The sequence below is a fragment of the Pseudorasbora parva genome, chromosome 5, assembly GCF_024679245.1.
Source record: "Pseudorasbora parva isolate DD20220531a chromosome 5, ASM2467924v1, whole genome shotgun sequence".
In the NCBI taxonomy this organism is placed as follows: domain Eukaryota; kingdom Metazoa; phylum Chordata; class Actinopteri; order Cypriniformes; family Gobionidae; genus Pseudorasbora; species Pseudorasbora parva.
The window spans coordinates 48,907,382-48,926,679 of record NC_090176.1 but is presented as its reverse complement, the minus strand read 5'-3'; the positions used below and the strand labels follow the sequence as shown (position 1 = coordinate 48,926,679).

The 19,298-nt window shown below is 39.1% G+C and overlaps 1 protein-coding gene across 8 annotated transcripts in view; it reads right to left on the bottom strand.

The window, feature by feature from the left end:
• Positions 1 to 19,298, bottom strand: part of LOC137075703 (bromodomain adjacent to zinc finger domain protein 2B) — a 107,979-nt gene that overhangs the window by 55,366 nt on the left and 33,315 nt on the right. For all 8 annotated transcript variants that reach the window (XM_067444603.1, XM_067444605.1, XM_067444604.1 and 5 more), the window contains exon 3: positions 540 to 645. In XM_067444603.1, coding sequence (XP_067300704.1) covers positions 540 to 642 — 103 coding nt within the window. In that variant the 5' untranslated portion in view covers positions 643 to 645. The remainder of the gene's footprint in view (positions 1 to 539; positions 646 to 19,298) is intronic.

Below are 19,298 nucleotides of genomic sequence, written 5' to 3'. Positions count from 1 at the left end.
ATTTACAAAGCGTCATACTGATGCTCTGTTAATATGGTGTGTGTGTGTGTGCATGTACGTACACTCGTGACTCTTTAGCTCAACGCATTGCATCCCAGAGTTCGGCTTTTCCCAGAAAGATTTGGTACAGCGTATGTCTTTTATAAATCTAATAAAACTAAAGACTGAGAGATGTGAAGGATGCAGTACTATAGGTACTCAAGATTAACATGAGACCGGCTGAAACTGACTGGATTCCCTGATTCTGAAATTATAGGGCCTTTCTCGATTAACTAACAGAGAAATTTAACAAAATAAGGAGATAAAAGATGTTTTGCAATGCCATACTTCATTTGAGCCGACACTAAAGTAATATTGAATCAACTGTTACCACATTTTATATTTGCATTTTACCGAAAACCGTGCCATTGGAAGAAATCTCCAGATCATTCCCATCACATGTTCTGTAAAGCGTGTCTGAGCGAGAAACGTTGACCAGAGGGAGCAGAGCTCGTTGAGGAGTGTGATCAGCTCATGGCTTTCTGTGTGTGTGTTCTTACCGCTCTTGCTGTGTGTTGTTGGCGGCGAGTCTTCTGGGTTTGCCGTAGCTCTTATTGAGGTCTGACTGGAGGTCGGGGACACCAGCCTCTCCGCTGACTCCATATCCTACAAACAATATGAGGAACAATCAATAAATGATCAATGCACACACACCAGAATCAGACAAACATCATCCGTGTAGCCTAATCGATCACTTATCATGCAAATGGCCATCAATGAAAAAACAAAAGCGTCTAAGAAAACATTTCTGGAGCTCAAGTGGCGTCAACGTCCATGCAAATTCGAAATGAAATGCATACATACGGCCTCGTATGGACGTGGCAGACAGGCGCATCTATCATTCATATCTTGTATTGTGGCATCACTGCTCAGTGTGTGTGTGGTGATGGACGGTGAGAGACAACAGCAGACCATCAGCTGCAATCTCACACACACCACATCTATTGTGTGCATGTATGTGTGTTTATATGCATGGGTAAATCTCACAAAACCTGTCAAGAACGACCCAATCATATTTTACTATAGTATGTCGGATTTCTCATAATGAGTTCATGTGAAAATGTTGTACAGCTCAAAATGTCACTGCTCACTTAAATTAAAAATGATTTAAATATAAAATATTTATACATCTTTATTGTTTTTGTTTTACAGTATTAACATTATACATCTTTAACAAATACATATACAATATAAAAAATAAATTAATAAATATATTTTAAATAATAAAAAAATACCACTGATTTTTTCTTCACTGCTCTGGCCATCTAATTATGTTTTTATAAGAAAGCTTCTTTAAACATGAGAATAAGAGAGATTAAAAAAGACAGACATGAATACACACACACACACACACACACACACACACACACACACACACACACACACACACACACTATCTCCTACAGAATGCAAATGTCAGCATCATTACTGCTTAGGGTGCATCTGCATTACAGCGAATCACACCGACTGACGAGCAAAAATAATTTGTGATATTTCCTGCATATGAAGAGAGATACTAGGCTGAGGCGGTGCTGACACACACAAAACTCTCCATTAAAATGACCTAATGAAATTTGCATTCATCTTTAAAGCCTGATTTCCCACAATGATTTGATTTTCCTCTGTTAACGTGATTCTAATCCTTCCTTTAGATGAAAACTGAATTGAAACACACTGCAAATAATAGTCACAGAGCAAACAGGTGCAAAACTACTATACTAGGTCTACCATAAATGTTTGAACTTGTACAATATGTTTTTACAAGCACAGTAATATATGCTCCATGTGTGTTCAGCAGAAACAAATTGTTCAGAGGTAAATATTTGTTTGCATAATTACTCAGTTTTTACATATGCATGTTACATTTTTATAGTCTAATGGTGAGCTAAAAAAAAAAACATGTTCAAATTCTGCATATTGTTTATAAGACACTGATATGCAAAAATCCACAGTCAGACACAGGATTTCCAGTAATAATAATGAGATATTTGAATAAAGATAATAGGATGGCTTCACTGGAAATTAACAATGGAGGGATGTCTTGACCGTTTAAACTGACGACAGCTTTAATGCGCACAGACTGCAGAATTAATTTGACGTGGAGAGCAACAGATATTGACACACAGTTGACGTAGCACACACTGCTATTAAAGAAAAGGACATAATAGAGTCAAAGTGATGGAAGAGAAAACATCCAGGGCAAATGAAAGGCTTGAGTGGCCACACGGACAGACTGTGGCCGTCAGCTGCTTGAGTTTGTTAACAAGAGTCGGATTTCTCATAATGAGTTCATGTGAAAATGTTGTACAGCTCAAAATGTCACGGCTCACTGAAAGGTCACAAAATGTCCATATTTCTACCTAAAATCAAACGAAAAAGATTCTCTTTTGCTTGATAAAAAATTAAGCCTATTTTAATTTTTTACAGATTTATTATTGTATTGTGACATTATTTAATAGACAATTACGCATTGTTTAACTATGTATAAATTAAATACATGCATACCCAAACAATAAAAAATTCTGTTTAACAGATATTTAAATCTAATGATAATATTTCAAACTCAATTTCCAAACATAATTTAAACAGTAATTTTTTTTAATGCAAATTATCTTACATTTTTTCATGTATTTTTTTCCTTTTATATTTTTAGGTGAAATACCACCTAGACATGTTTTTAAATCTTATTTTTCAGTTAGTTGTTTGATTTGAGAATATAAATGAGTGTTGCACCTCTGTTTGCTCATTGTTCATATTGTAGCAGATGGCTGATGGCAACAGTGATAATTGCAGCAAAATGTGGACTAGGCTTTTCCACTTCCACACACGCATAGACCGCATTAACACTGCAGGTCTTGATGCCCAGTTCCAATTTGTTGACATCCAAGGTAGACATACTGACTTGGAAAAGCTTAGCCCGAAAATAAAGTAAAAACAGTGAGATTTGCAATGGACACAGATGAAATGATAAGACAAGCTTTTGCTTTCCACACCATCTTTAAAGGTCAGGAAACCATTTGAGTAGAGCCTTCGTTCTCCATTGCACCATTAAAAAGAGTCATGTGATCACATCAGGCGAGTTGACGTCATTCGCCACCGTCCCTTTTTCACTGATGTACCACTCGCTTTGACAGGGGAAATGCACGTATGCAATTCATATTAGATTTAGTTCCACATATGAATGAGACCAGTGCTTGACACACACACACACACACACACACACACACACACACACACACACACACACTTCAACCCGCCAAAGTGGGTCCAATGGGGCACTTTTTAAATGTAGTCTTCTAAAAAGGCATGTGAAATAATAAACTTTGTGCAATGCAGTGTTGGCAAAATATATATTTTTCGATACATATTGATACTGAAATTTCTGAAACTCTGAAAGAATGAATAGTTACTGTTACAGGGCTTGAATTTTGCGCACATTGCACATAATTTTACTCATTCCTGCAGATTTTGAGCTCACACCCAAAGTTTGCGCACATAAATCCGCCTCTCAGTGCTAAATTGAGTTATTTTCCACTGCTTATTGCACACAAAATATTGTCAAAATATCTTAGGCAAGTATTCACGTAAACACAGTCAGTTCTGTTCTAAGTGAAAGTAAACAGTTGAGAAAGAAAACCCATGTGTAACAGTATAATGGATCCATGTGTCAGGTCTTAAAGTGACAGCAGCCTAATAAACCTGTGGCCAAATTATGAGATATATATCTATATGGCAGTTTCCCCTCATGGTATCAATGTTAAAATTGTGTCCAGTGAAAATGCAGAGTGGCTAGTAACTTTGGAAAACCATTAGCCACAGTGGCTGGCGAGCTGAAAAGTCAATGTCAAGCCCGGTATGAGGCCTAAAACTGATCTAAAAATATCAGAATCCATGAGCCTTTTTCCTGCTTACATGCTCAAGGGTCATATAAACTCTGTGCCACATGGGTGGGGAGAAAAAAAACTGGAATTGGATTACTCGAACCATGTAATGTAAATGCGGCCATACATATGTTTATATGAACTGTATTAAAGGACAGCACGACCTCACTCAACATCAGAGCTCTGTCCACAGCCCTTTATAAAACCACCCAGAGTCACTCAAACCGCCCTAATCTCACTTCTCTTGCTCTCCACAGCGGTTTTCCAGCATGGCAAATGAAAATTAACAACACAATAAAGCACAGCAAATGTAATAAACATTAAATGCATTAAGTGCACTCAACTTAAATGGCGTTATGTTTAGTAGAAAGTCATGATAATAATAACTACTTAGAGGTGTATATTTAGCTGGAAAATATTAATAAAATATTTACCACATATTTGACGGCGATATAAATTAAACTAAATCTCTGGCACAGTATTTTCATGTATACATGTTTTACACTGAACATATACTCAAGTAAATAATGTAATGTATGCAATATTAGTGTTAGATAATCGCAAAACTGTTATATAAACCTATATTTTACTGTATTTCAGTAATTAAACATTTTACACTTACATTTACATGTACGCATTTAGCAGACGCTTTTATCCAAAACGACTTACAACTGAGGAGTTCAGGAAGCGAAGTGTCATGAAGAGGCAAAGAAACGCAAAAAGTGCCCTAAATACAAAGATTTGAATATTACTCAGAATAGAAAAAAATAGATTTTACAACTGAAATGATGGTTCCTGAAGCATTTAAAGCATTTTATAAAACACTAACACCATGATATACATTACCAGGATGAAAAAGATCATTTTTAGCTATATTGCCCTGCCGAAATTGTGAGTTTATCACCAGTTCCTAAGAAACAGTGTGAGCATTACACACTCAAATTAAACTGGCATCATCACAAATTCTGACCACACAGGAAGGATCAGACAACCTGAACCTGCAAAGAGACACAACAGCAAACACGTTAAAAGACTGCTCTCCACACAGCTCACTTGATCACATCTCACAACCGGATCAAAGAAAAGCTCATACGCGTCTCCGGCTGGTCGGGTCACGCAGGGAGATGAGAGAAGACACAATAAAGAAGAAGTAGTCGTCAAAGGAGGAGTGACTCTGACAGCTGGACTGAAAGAGAGAGGGTTAGGCCGTGCTCTTTAAGCTCACACTTCTCAGACACATACGGCAGGATTTTTACATCAAGCCTGAGGAAAACAGGAAGTAAAAAGACCAAATAAAACTGGATGCTTGGAGAAGCAACCCATTATGATTTATAGAGCTGCACGATTAATCGTTAAAAGATTTCAATCTCCATGTGATCTTATTCCTAAATCACAGCATAGTGACTTTGTCTATTAAACCTTTGATAACAGCGAACATTCAAAACTGTGTTGGCGCTGCCGCTGATCCAAAGAGAGCAGTTGTCATGTATAGGCATAAAACCACTTCACAAACAGCAGGACTCCAGATTGCGACCAAATGGTGGCATTTTGCAACCTTTTTTTCCTGCTGGTGCGACTGAATTTTGTTAGAGGTCACACTGATGCCACCACCACCACGGTGCCACACTGATAAGAGCTGCCATTTCTATTACATATGAGAAACATCAAAAGGCAAACTAAATGAAAAAGGAAACAAACCGAGCTACTCGTTTGAGCTGCGCTGCGTGGAGCTGATACGTGAGCTCATACACGGGCCGATCTCGATCACGTGACAGCAGTAAAAACACAGTAATCAACAGTGGACGATATACAGCAGATCTACTTGGTTTCTGCTTCTCAGCATGTGACTGTTTGTCATAAGAAGGGTGCCAAAAAATGCATACGGTACTGAACCGTACCACTCAGTGGAAACAAGACATTATTTAAAAAAATATAAAAATACCACTATATATAAACATTAACACTATAACCAGTAGTTGGCAGCAGAGGAGCACTTATTTAACTAAGTCATTTCCACTCCCATTTCCTTATATATCAATTATAGAAATATGAACAGTCATAATTATGAATATTTTGAATGGGACTTGAGTGGACTCGGAAATAAGTCTTAACATGTTTGAGTAGGAGTCAATTCCGAGTCTAAATGCACACGAGTCCATGATGAGACAGAGACCATTAAAATATGGTCTCGAGACCGAGTCCGAGACAGAGTCTCGAGTACAAATCACTGCTAACAGGCAATCATGTAACAGTATCTAGTTTGATCACTTCAGTCTCGTGTTGGATTCTTCAGTATCAGAACCGGCGCGGAGTGATGAGTGGAAAATGAGTGCTACAGCGAGCAAAGAAATTGTTGATAAAACAAGTCAGCTTGCCAGTATGGCAGTTTTTGGATTTTATAAGTCTGACCATATCAGACCAATGTCATGCAAATTTTGCAAGACCATCGTCCCCACCAAGACTGGAAATACTGAAACTTATTTAACCACCTTAAGCCTGGTTTATGCTTTCGTCTGGCTCCGCAGCTTGAGCCTCGTCTGTTTGAGGAGGAATTTATACTCGACACGTTTATACTTGGAAAAAAAAATCGTCTCATTCAAAAATGGTTATATTTTTGAGAAAACAAAAAGAAAAGAATAAAGCAAACTGAGCCAGCTGTGACAAGCGCTAAGGATTCATTACATTAAGCTCCTCCTGATTTCAGAAAACTGCACTTCAGTCTCTCTTCAATATTAGCTCTCTGCTCTAAAGTGATATTGCTCTTCAGTCTAAAAGCACTGACACTGCACAGTTTGTCTCCTTTCACCCAATTTATTATCAGCCACATTTCACAAAAAGCAGGAAATTTAAGGGAACCTTGAGAACACACTCCTAATATTGGAGTAAGACCTGCTGTTTTGTACTATAATCATTGAAAGAACTTTAGTAGAAGGATTAATGTCAGAAGGCCATAAAATATGACAAGAACATTTCCAGCTCACATTTCACCTCAAAATTTAAAGAAAGAAAAACAAATAGGTTAAAGTTAGCTCCAAAATTCTCATTGAAATAATCTGATTTAAAATGCAATTTATATCAGGAAAAATAAAATTAAAATTAAAATTAAAATAATAAAATAAAATAGCAATAAACAATATTCAATATTTAATATGGAAATTAAAATTAAATTATTTGATTTTAAATATATGCAATGAATAAACAATGCTTTGAAAAATGTAAAAAAAGGTAAAAAAAATCTAAATTAAATAAAATAAGTGTTTTATGATTACTAAGATTTTTTTATTGCATTTCTCAATTTTTTGCAATGAAAAATCACAGTAATTATAATCACAAATTGTCATTACCAATAAAAAAAAACTGTCAATACATTGTATAATTTGATATAATACCTGTTTAAGTAAATACATATTTTTTAAAAGGTTTATGTATTTTGTCAAATATGTATTTGTTAATATTTAATGTAGTGCTTTTAAATTTAAAAAGGACAATATTAGATTATAAATGAATACAGTATAATCTAAGGGATTATCTCTGAGAATAATGAAAAACATGCTTAATTGTCATGCAAAACTCATTTTCTTTTTTTTTTGACCTTTTTTCTCTGATGTTGAGATGAAATATGACCTAGAGACGTTTTCATAAGATCCAACCACTAGGAGAAAACTAAAGATAACACTTGAGACACGCGATTACTCCAGGGTTATTACACCTGATTACACAAACGCTTGTTTACAACCGCATCAAATCATTCTTGCAGATGCGTTTCTGCCTCTGGTGACATCACACCATCATATGTGTCTGACTAACAAATATGAAGATCCAAATTAAGGTCATGAAACAAGAGCTCAAACATCCAATTTATTTTTAATCAAAAGCAAGAAAATAAACGAGACTTCTGCTCAACTCGGCCTCTGGAGAATTCAATGGATGGGAAATTACTACACGCTGCATATTAGCATGTCTTTTGTGAGATTACAGACTTTTCCAAAAGATCATTAGAGCAATTAGTCTAAATTACAGGCATTTGTGTCAAATTGAGAACTGAAGGCCATGAAACAGGCAACTGATCGATGTTCAATCGAGTACAAGGCTGCTTTAACAAGTTTCATTCAATTTCTGAGTGTGTTGAAAATGAGGCTGGGAAGAAAGACAAGGAAATAAAGAAATGAGTGTGTGTGTGTGTGTGTGTGTGTGTGTGTGTGTGTGTGTGTGTGTATGACGTGCATTTTAAAAAGGCAGCTATTAGTATTCTCTTCAAGAACCATCCAGTTAGACAAGAGGAGACCGTCTGAGCATCATGTAAAGTGAAATGTGAGTGTTTTGTTTCCACATGCTGACCGGGACGGGTTTAACTGAGATAGTCACAATAATAAATCATTGAAAAACTGATTGAAAAATGATTGATTGTACAGAAATCACTGACAAAATGACTGGAAATGTCTGGGTACTGTGTCAAGCTTTGTCCCTCAGTGTAAAATGTTTTTCCTTCTCTGTCAATGTTAACAAGGTGGTGTCCTACAAATGCATAATTTGCATAATTTATACTTCAATCACAAAAGCAAATAGTCAACAGACGAATTTCATGACAAAAAAACAACAAACAACTTCCTGTGCGGAAGTGATTTGCATGCAAACAGGTGGAAGATAAATGACAGGCAATCATAGACAGGAAAAGAGAGTTGGAAATGAAAAACAGCGGAAAGGATTGAGCTCTGCAGAAAAGCAAAATGAGCCCTGGGGCTTGAGCTCGCTCCTCCACCTCACACTCTTCAACACACCGACGTCATCTTCACTGCAATCTCTAATCAGACTGAATAATGAGAGAGAGAGGGAGAGACGGACAGAGGAGGAGAGACGGACAGAGGAGCAGAGACAGACGGAGGAGGAGAGACGGACAGAGGAGGAGAGACGGACAGAGGAGGAGAGACGGACAGAGGAGGAGAGACGGACAGAGGAGGAGAGACAGACAGAGGAGGAGAGACAGACAGAGGAGGAGAGACGGACAGAGGAGGAGAGACGGACAGAGGAGGAGAGACAGACGAGGAGAGACAGACAGAGAAGGAGAGAGACAGAGGAGGAGAGACAGACAGAGGAGGAGAGACAGACAGAGGAGGAGAGACGGACAGAGAAGGAGAGACGGACAGAGGAGGAGAGACATACAGAGGAGGAGAGACATACAGAGGAGGAGAGACGGACAGAGGAGGAGAGACAGACGAGGAGAGACAGACAGAGGAGGAGAGACGGACAGAGGAGGAGAGACGGACAGAGGAGGAGAGACGGACGGAGGAGGAGAGACGGACGGAGGAGGAGAGACGGACAGAGGAGGAGAGACGGACAGAGGAGGAGAGACGGACAGAGGAGGAGAGACAGACAGAGGAGGAGAGACCGACAGAGAAGGAGAGACGGACAGAGGAGGAGAGACGGACAGAGGAGGAGAGACGGACAGAGGAGGAGAGACAGACGAGGAGAGACAGACAGAGGAGGAGAGACGGACAGAGGAGGAGAGACGGACAGAGGAGGAGAGACGGACAGAGGAGGAGAGACGGACAGAGGAGGAGAGACAGACAGAGGAGGAGAGACAGACAGAGGAGGAGAGACCGACAGAGAAGGAGAGACGGACAGAGGAGGAGAGACGGACAGAGGAGGAGAGACAGACGAGGAGAGACAGACAGAGAAGGAGAGAGACAGAGGAGGAGAGACAGACAGAGGAGGAGAGACAGACAGAGGAGGAGAGACAGACAGAGGAGGAGAGACAGAGGAGGAGAGACGGACAGAGGAGGAGAGACGGACAGAGGAGGAGAGACGGACAGAGGAGGAGAGACGGACAGAGGAGGAGAGACGGACAGAGGAGGAGAGACGGACAGAGGAGGAGAGACAGACAGAGAAGGAGAGACAGACAGAGAAGGAGAGACAGAGAAGGAGAGACAGAGAAGGAGAGACAGACAGAGAAGAAGAGACAGAGGAGGAGAGACAGACAGAGGAGGAGAGACAGACAGAGAAGAAGAGACAGACAGAGGAGGAGAGACAGACAGAGAAGAAGAGACAGAGGAGGAGAGACGGACAGAGGAGGAGAGACAGACAGAGGAGGAGAGACAGACAGAGGAGGAGAGACAGACAGAGGAGGAGAGACAGACAGAGGAGGAGAGACAGACAGAGAAAAAGAGGCAGAGGAGGAGAGACGGACAGAGGAGGAGAGACAGACAGAGGAGGAGAGACAGACAGAGGAGGAGAGACAGACAGAGGAGGAGAGACAGACAGAGGAGGAGAGACAGAGGAGGAGAGACAGAGGAGGAGAGACAGAGGAGGAGAGACAGACAGAGGAGGAGAGACAGAGGAGGAGAGACAGAGGAGGAGAGACGGACAGAGGAGGAGAGACGGACAGAGGAGGAGAGACAGACAGAGGAGGAGAGACAGACAGAGGAGGAGAGACAGACAGAGGAGGAGAGACGGACAGAGGAGGAGAGACAGACAGAGGAGGAGAGACGGACAGAGGAGGAGAGACGGACAGAGGAGGAAAGACAGACAGAGGAGGAGAGACAGACAGAGGAGGAGAGGCAGACAGAGGAGGAGAGGCAGACAGAGGAGGAGAGACAGACAGACAGAGGAGGAGAGACAGAGGAGGAGAGACAGACAGAGGAGGAGAGACAGAGGAGGAGAGACAGACAGAGAAGGAGAGACAGACAGAGGAGGAGAGACCGACAGAGAAGGGGAGACAGACAGAGAAGGAGAGACCGACAGAGAAAAAGAGGCAGAGGAGGAGAGACGGACAGAGGAGGAGAGACCGACAGAGAAGGAGAGACCGACAGAGAAGGAGAGACCGACAGAGGAGGAGAGACCGACAGAGGAGGAGAGACCGACAGAGGAGGAGAGACAGACAGAGGAGGAGAGACAGACAGAGACAGAAAGCTGATGAGATCACTGCTCAGAGGAGCTGATAATGGTTTAGTTTCAGGACACAGATTGTGCCAAAGTGGACCTGGGCCAATTTGTCAAACAGTCTATCTATCATTCTATCGTTCTAAATACCATCCATCTACCAACTTTTCTATCTATCATTCTACCTACCTACCATCCAGCCATTCATCCATCCATCCATCCATCTACCTATGTAGTTATATATTCCCATCCATCCATTATTCAATCTACTTACCTTTCTATCTATCGTTCTACCTACCATCAATCCTTCAACTTACCATCCATCCATCTAATTTAGTCTATCATTCTACCCATTCATCCATCCATAATCCATAGTTCTACCCACCCATCCATCCATCCATCCATCCATCCATCTATGGTAAAATAAATGGTAAATGGACTGCATTTATATAGCTCTTTTAACAGACCCTATGGCCATCCAAAGCGCTTCACATATTGCCTCACATTCACCCATTCACTCTCTCCATACACCGACGGCGATGTCAGCCATGTAAGGCGCCATCCAGCTCGTCGGGAGCAGCTGGGGTTAGGTGCCTTGCTCATTGACACCTCGACACTAGGTCAGGTGGAACCGGGGATTGAACCACCAACCTTTCGGTTTGTAGACAACCTACATGAACCGCTGAGCCACTGCCACCCCTCAGCCACTGCCGCCCCTCACCCATCATCCATCCACCTATCATTCTACCATCCATCCATCCAATTTAGTCAATCTATCGTTTTACCCATCCATCATCCATTTTTCTACCCATCCATCCATCAATCATCCATCGTTCTACCATCCATCCATCCATCCATCCATCCATCCATCCATCTATTATCCATCCATTTTTTGCACATTTTTTACTGCAAGATCAGGGCTAATTACAAAAACTAAAAATAAAGACATGGCTGCGTTTACAAGTCTCACATGCTCACACAAATATGCATTGAAGCATTTGAAAGCAGCAACCCAATCAGTAGTCATAGGCTGCAGTTTAGTGTGACCAAAAAGCATGTCCAAATTCACAGTACTCATAAAAGAGGAGGCAACAAGTCCCCGGATGATATTTACAGCGAGATTCTGAAGTGTGCATACAATATGCATACAACAATGTGAATTCCATAATTTTATATCATCATCAAAGATATAGTGATAACCCGATATATAAAAGATATAGTGAGCACCGCCCAGCCCTAACTGGACAAAACACAATACAAAAATTACAGAATGAGAACTTGCAGTCGGCTATGAATAGCACTGGCCTCACTCAGTTTTTATACAGTCTATTTATTTAATAATAACTTAAGTGAAGCCAATTTTAAAGTCCTGGCCCTCTCCTTCACAAACAATAGCACCTCAGGACCAAGGACGATAGCGGGCTGTTTGGATGGACGACACTTCAGATGTCAGTGACCAAATAAACAATGCAGGCCTGCTATTTATAGAGAGGGCAAGAGGGTCAACATAATTTCTGTGTTGTTTCTCTAGAACTGTCAGAGACCGAAATAAAAAAATGTCAAGATCAAGGTGAACAGCAGAATGACATGAAGGTCTCAACAGTGTGGAGGGAATTATATGATTGTGACGTTTGCATTAGAGTGTCTGAGCTTAAGTTAAAAGACAGCCATTTGATTTGATTATTAGATGTATTTCTTACCATTTATGTTATGAAGCATCATTACAAACAATCAGCCATTGCAGTAGTAAAAAAACAACAACAAGAAATTAGGGACGTGCAATATGACAGCATTTACACATTTATATCTATTTTTATGTATTTAATTATTTTATTTTAAGAATTATGTATTTATTTAATGTAATTTTGCAAATAAGGGAATAAGATTGATGAAATGAGTTACTGAATTATTGTGAGTACTGAGAAAAGATCTCGGTTCAGCAAGAGAACCGTCTTGTTCATACTAATACTTCCATTTCCACAGTGTGGAGAACAAACAGATTGAGGGATTTAATAATAATAAAAGAAAAAAAATCAAATATAAAAAGCTAAATAAAAATGTCTTCAAAATCAATTAGGGTTAAGTGACATGATATGAAAACTGTCATTAGATTCATTAGATTTTTTTTAATACGTTGATGATCAAATCTAACAGCCATTTGTTTGTTTTTTGAGTCAGTCAATGCTGATTATGTAGGCAGATAAATAGGTTCAGGAACAGAGCTGATGCTTTATCCCCTTGAGAATAAGCATCTTATAAAACCCTTGACTTAAATTTCTTTATTGCAATGATTTTGTATTGCCAATAAAAAGCAATGCTTAGAACCTCATGAAGACGGTTTTAATTTACACTCTGCAACAGATTTAAATCCCAGAAGAATATGAGCTTGATCTGTGGAAATTAGTTGTGATGAAAGTACCGTCACATTCAAAAACAACCACAATGGCACATTCTCCCTCGAGTAAGGCACAAAATGAGCCTAAAATCGGCCCTTTTTCTCTCATCAAGATGATTAAAAATTAAATTTAGTTCGTGTACAATTCACAAAATCTGCTCGAGTGTATAGTACACGTTCCTGCAATTACTGCAAAAGTAAACTCATGCAGACACATCCTCATTCCAATAAATATTCCAACTGTGATTGGTGTTAAGATTCAACATGTCCCTGAATGGTAAAGGAATTAGTTCAAGCTCAATATTGAAAACAGACAGTATGCAGTTGCAAACCAGACAGATCTTATTAGACTAGACTAGAGATATAAAAAAAGCAGCTCTCTTTCTGTATCCATACTGGAATTCAATTTAAATGACACATATGGTGCGAAAATCATATAGTAGTCATTTGTATTCAGTTGCCATAAAATGAAAGGGAGATTCAGGTCTGGTTTGTTTATAATGCAAGCATCCAGGCTTCATGTTTGTCCCAAATCCGCCTTTAGCAGTTAGTAAACGTACTTAATAGAAAATGAGAGCTTCTGAAAGATACCAGATATGAAGTCAAAGTAATCCAATTTCTTATTTTAAAAGAAACTGTTAAAGAGCAACTATTATGGTTTTTCGAATATTCCCTTTCATGCAGTGTGTAATAAAGCTGTCTGTGAATGTAAAAGTTCTGCAAAGTTGTAAAGTTGAAAGTGCACGATAAATTAATTTATTGTCTCCCAAAAGAAAGAATCGACTATGAACTGTCTATACGAGTCGCTTGTTTTTCAATCTCACTGCGTTACCGTTCTACGTCATTAGAAGACATTTGCATAATGCCCGTCTATGTTACACTTCATCCACTCGTGAACAACACGTAAGTTCAACGCGGGATTCGCAAAACACTTGCTTTGGAAACAAGGGTCAGACCAGCTGCTCCTCAGAATCACAAAGATTTAATTGATATGGTATATACTTTCTACCAGCTGTTCAAAATACATAGTTTTGTGTTTTATATTGTGTAAGTTTCCAGCTAACTCGCGTTATTACTGTCTTACTGAAACACTTCTGCTCATCAGCTGTGGGCCGCTATTACCAAAAACTGAGTCTATTAATGCAGATTGTCTGTCGTTCTTACTACTTTGAGTAAAGATAAAGGATGGAGCGAGATTTGTTTTACAAACATTTGTTACATCAGTCATTCACGTTAGTGTTCGCCTAACGTATGCGTGGTTATTGATACAGTTCCTGCATATGCACTGTATATTAGAAATATACACGTGGGTTTGTTGATAGACGTACTACTGTTAATGTTGATGGTGAGAAATTACAGCTGCAACATCCTATAATATACTTTAAAATGAGTAGCGTATCTCTTGCTCAAGCCGTCCTTTGTGCTGGAGGGTCAGATTGAATAACTAGCTCTTCCAATGTTTCATCATCAGACTTGCGCTCGGATTGATCTAGTAAAATCCACGTTGTCATTAGTCCTTACAGTGTGTGCAATCGCTGAGCTTTAGGAAGCTGAAGTTTAGTAATGGTAATGGTCTTTTAGCTTCTGACACGCGCTAGTGTCTTAAATTTGACTTAAATATTTTATTTCTTAACGACTCGCATTGTATGACACAGGTTGCATGGTAGACCAATCACAACAGACTGAGCTGTCTGCCCAAGCAGAGCAGAGGAAAGGCTCGTGGAAAGGAGGGATTTAGAGAGACTTATTCATCCGTTGAGTCGTTTGAAAAACATTTAAAAAATGTAGTGATGTGCAATGTACAGTATATATATATATTTTTTTTTGTACCTTTGATGCATGTAAACCTGATGTAGGAGGCTCCAAAACTAAATGAGGAACCTTTAAAATAGCAAAATATGGGCACTTTAAAGAAAATAAAGATGTGTGTCTATCTGTGTCTATAAGAATGTGTATATTCACTCAGCAACATACAGGTTTAGAAAAACAAAGGACATTTTCCATGGAACATGAAGGTAAAATTTGGGAAGAATTTTCAAGCAGCTCTTACATTCAGTGTCAGTCAGTCAGTATGTTATTCCATTTGATTTGTGAACTATATCACATCACTACTGACATGTATCGTTTGGATATGACAGATGCAAAAAAAATAACACCATTTGACATCATTTGTTTTATCAGAACACTTGACATATTGTGCATAAGTCATATGGACTTCTGGCTGTTTGGCTTTTTTGTTTTGTAGCACGACTCATCACTATGAACTGCTGTTGTTTGCATGAACATTTCTCCTTTTGTTATCCACTGGGAAAATAACAGCATGGATCTTCATGAGGCAGAGTAAATAATGACAGAATATTTATTTTTGGGTGAACTATTCCTTTAACAATTACAGAGGCTCTGTTTTATAATGCCACCGATTGGAAAATTCATTTGTTTATTGCAACAATAAACCTCAGAAAATAAAGCACACTCCCATGACAATGAAATAATGGCGGTGCTAGTTATTTGCAAATTTTAGACAGTAATTTGGGCTTTGACTGGAGCAAGACAATACCTCACCAAAGCATGATTATAGGCATAATCGCCTCAATAATCTAATAACTCTATCATTTAGTCTAGTAGTTCTGTGCTGGGCTGGGGGGGGAATTAAAAATGCCAACAACAAAAAAACTCATGCATTTCTAGGAAAGAATATATGAAGAATATGGACAGCGTGTGTGACGCCCTTATCTTCAAAAACCAGCAAAATTACACAAGGTCACAGAAAATGCAACCCAGGTGACATTAAACACAAGGAAAACATGATTTGTGTTGTTTTACTGACTAATTAATAAAAGAAAACATTTATGGTGAGTGTAAAGCCTAACCCTAACTACAAATAAAAACAAGCAATAAATGTCTCTATAAGTATTACATATCATAAGTGCCAAGCAGCGACCCCTGTGAAATCCTTGTATTCATTTTTTCATCTGGTTTAAAGCTCCCCTGATAGTAGAAATACTGCGAAGCTCAATGTTCAACTCCCTCACACCTGCTTCAGACAGATGTTCAAAGTAAATCAAGTTTAACCTCATAACATCTCGCCGTCTCCTGTGGAAGGCATGAAACCACAGCAGCTGCAGTTCAATACGGCTGTCACTCCTCTTCTGAGGGGTTCATCTCATTCAGTTCAGTTATTCACACACAGAAGATTCAGACAGAGACATGAACTGAACAACTCCTTTTTTAATGCAGTGACGTCACGCACTTTACTGACAGCTAAACAGATGCACAAGTTCATACTGTTGTTCAAGATGGGGTATAATGCCATTTCACTTCTATTGCACTTCTCCCGGAAGAAATTTTCCCAGTTGTATTTAAACTGGGTCATTAATGTAGTAGAAATGTGAAATTATTTTTGAATTTGGTGCCTTCTAGACTGAGAAAAGACAGAAAATGTATTTTTGTCTCATGGGGATGAAAAACTACAATTCCCAGAATGCTTCGCTGCCCTGTGCCATTCCAAACGCCACCGCTACTGGATTACTGTGACTGAGTTGGAGAAGACACTACAATTAAAAACTGAATATGTGTTCAATATAATGAGTGAGTCCGCGCGAGTATCACAGCACTGAGCACTAACTGCAGGAGTCAGATAAATGAGCTGATGAGCTCTCGTGATGAGAGCGGAGGTTATTGCGACTACACTCGCGGCATACATTCACAACGCGAGCTCAGTCTGGCACGTTTCAGTTCATGCCTTTGCAAGCTTAACTTTCATAGAAATTAATTTTAGAAGTTAAAAGACTTACATTGCTCACCATAACTCCGTTTAAATGAGTGCCTGCAGCTGAGCTGAGCTCTGAGTGAGATCTCCATCCCCCATGCGCGGGTTCAAAACATGCGGAAATGGCTCCCTCTGCTGGCTGTAGTCTTTAGCCTCTGGCCAAACGTTCCTCCTATGAGGCAAATATCGTCAATTTGCGTCATAGGAGGAATTTTTCCAGAAATAAAATGCATAAATCTCTCGTCTCAGGCAATGAGGGGGGAAAGCACATTTATTTCAATATACTCCAGGGTTTCTACTGATACAAAGCCATATGCTAATCGCTGAAGTAACCCTTTAAGCTCCGCCCACACGATATGCATCCAGCCGTTTGGTTTTATTTGGAAGGGATCGATACAGCATATCTGTCTTTTATAAATATGATAAAACTAAATACTTTTCAGAGATATGAAGCATGTAATACTACTTTTTAGGTATTGACATGAGATTGACAGAAACTGTGTGTGATACCCCCTTTTGTGATATTTGGACATGCTTTTGTGTATCATTTATGTGATACACAAAATAACCTGCACATAACACCTCAAGCATCTGTAAAAATTATGGCAAAAAAACTAAACAAATAACAGTAGCTGTGGTTGCACTAACTAACTAACTAACTAACTAACTAACTAACTAACTAACTAACGCGTCACAGTGAGGAAGTTCTCTTCTGTTTCATTGCGCTTGAATGTTTTTAAAGCATTTGCATGAATAAGAGCATGATCGTATAATGTAACGCTAGCCAAAGGATGACAGAAAAAACAGATTAATTGTCGTTAATTGATCGTTAAACAGATCGTCGTTAAACAGATCGTTAATTGCTATAAATATTTTTAAATGTTAAACTTAAATTAAAATCCCATGCATTAGCTCACTAACTTTTACAGCAATAATATATCAGTATATAAAGTAAAAAAGTATTTTTACAGTAAATTATAAGATGTTCTTTCCCTTCTGAAAACAGTATTTAACAGTAAAATTACATGAATTGTCCCATATTTTATTATCGCTTTTACAGTCGTTTACATTAAAATTACAATCATTTTTTACAGTGCATGCATTTTTATATTTTATGTCCCTGGATGACTTTGTCCTTCTCTAACATAATTTTGAAAGAGCAGAACAGCGCAAACTAGAATCCACCTATTGCAATTCTTGTATCCATTTCACAAAGCCCATCTTCTGTCAACAGCTCAATGATGTATTCCAGTAAAGCATGCACCACTGCAGTTTAAATGCTAAGGAACAAATTGCCATGTTAAAGTAATCATAAATCATCAACACCATCAAACACGCTGGCACTGCCCTTGGCCAACACTCATTCATCTCTAAAGAGCAGAGAGCGCTGCGTGCTTGTTACACCATGAAGGATTCATCACATTATAGTGCCACTTTAACGCAAATGACTGCAAGCGTTAAGATGCATTGCACAGTTAAAAAATACAGCCCTTTAAAAGCAAATTATGAATAGCATCAGCTCATCTATTGCTTGATGTAAAATCAACAGGAAAAAGGAGACATTCTGAAAACCGATTCTCAGAGCTGACAGTAATAAGACATTTTCCTATAACACAACCATGAGAGAAAATTCCCAGGGCATCCATCACCAATTCCAGTCTGAAGTGATTTATTCAGAAGGATGCAATCTGATTGGATGGCTATTTCGTGCTAAATATAATGCAGCTCTGTTGTCACCTGTGGCCTCACACTCATGCATCTGTGAAAACAGGAGCATTCTTAGTGACACTTGAATCCAGCAACCGCATCAAGCAATGTTAAAAAATGCATTTAATTAATCCAATCATAAATATACTGCAACCAGTGTACATTTAACAGCATTTTTTCCTAAGGGGGAAGAAAAAAAATAAAATAGCACTCAATATTCAAACAATGACAAAACCCAGTACGACACACAATGTGCATTCTGGTGCAGGAAGACACAGCGTGCATGTCAATGAGGCCGCTAATGAAAATCAGCCATCAACCTGCAATACATGCACATTACACCAGAGATTTACATTCGAGATGTTATTCACCACTCTTTCTTTTCATCGATTTTCTATTCTGAACATGGAATGCGGATGTCAGAGGAATTAGAACTCATATGTGTGTGATAACTGTAACCTCCACTGTTCCTGAACAACTTCCTCTTTCATTGGTTTGGATGGAAAATTCTAAATTAGAATTTCACTGCAAAAACAATTACATTTAAATGCGCAGTGTTCTTAATCTTCCCTTTCACCCAGCAGCAGAAAACGTGCACTGTGTTTGAACAGCGAATGCTGGGTAATTACTT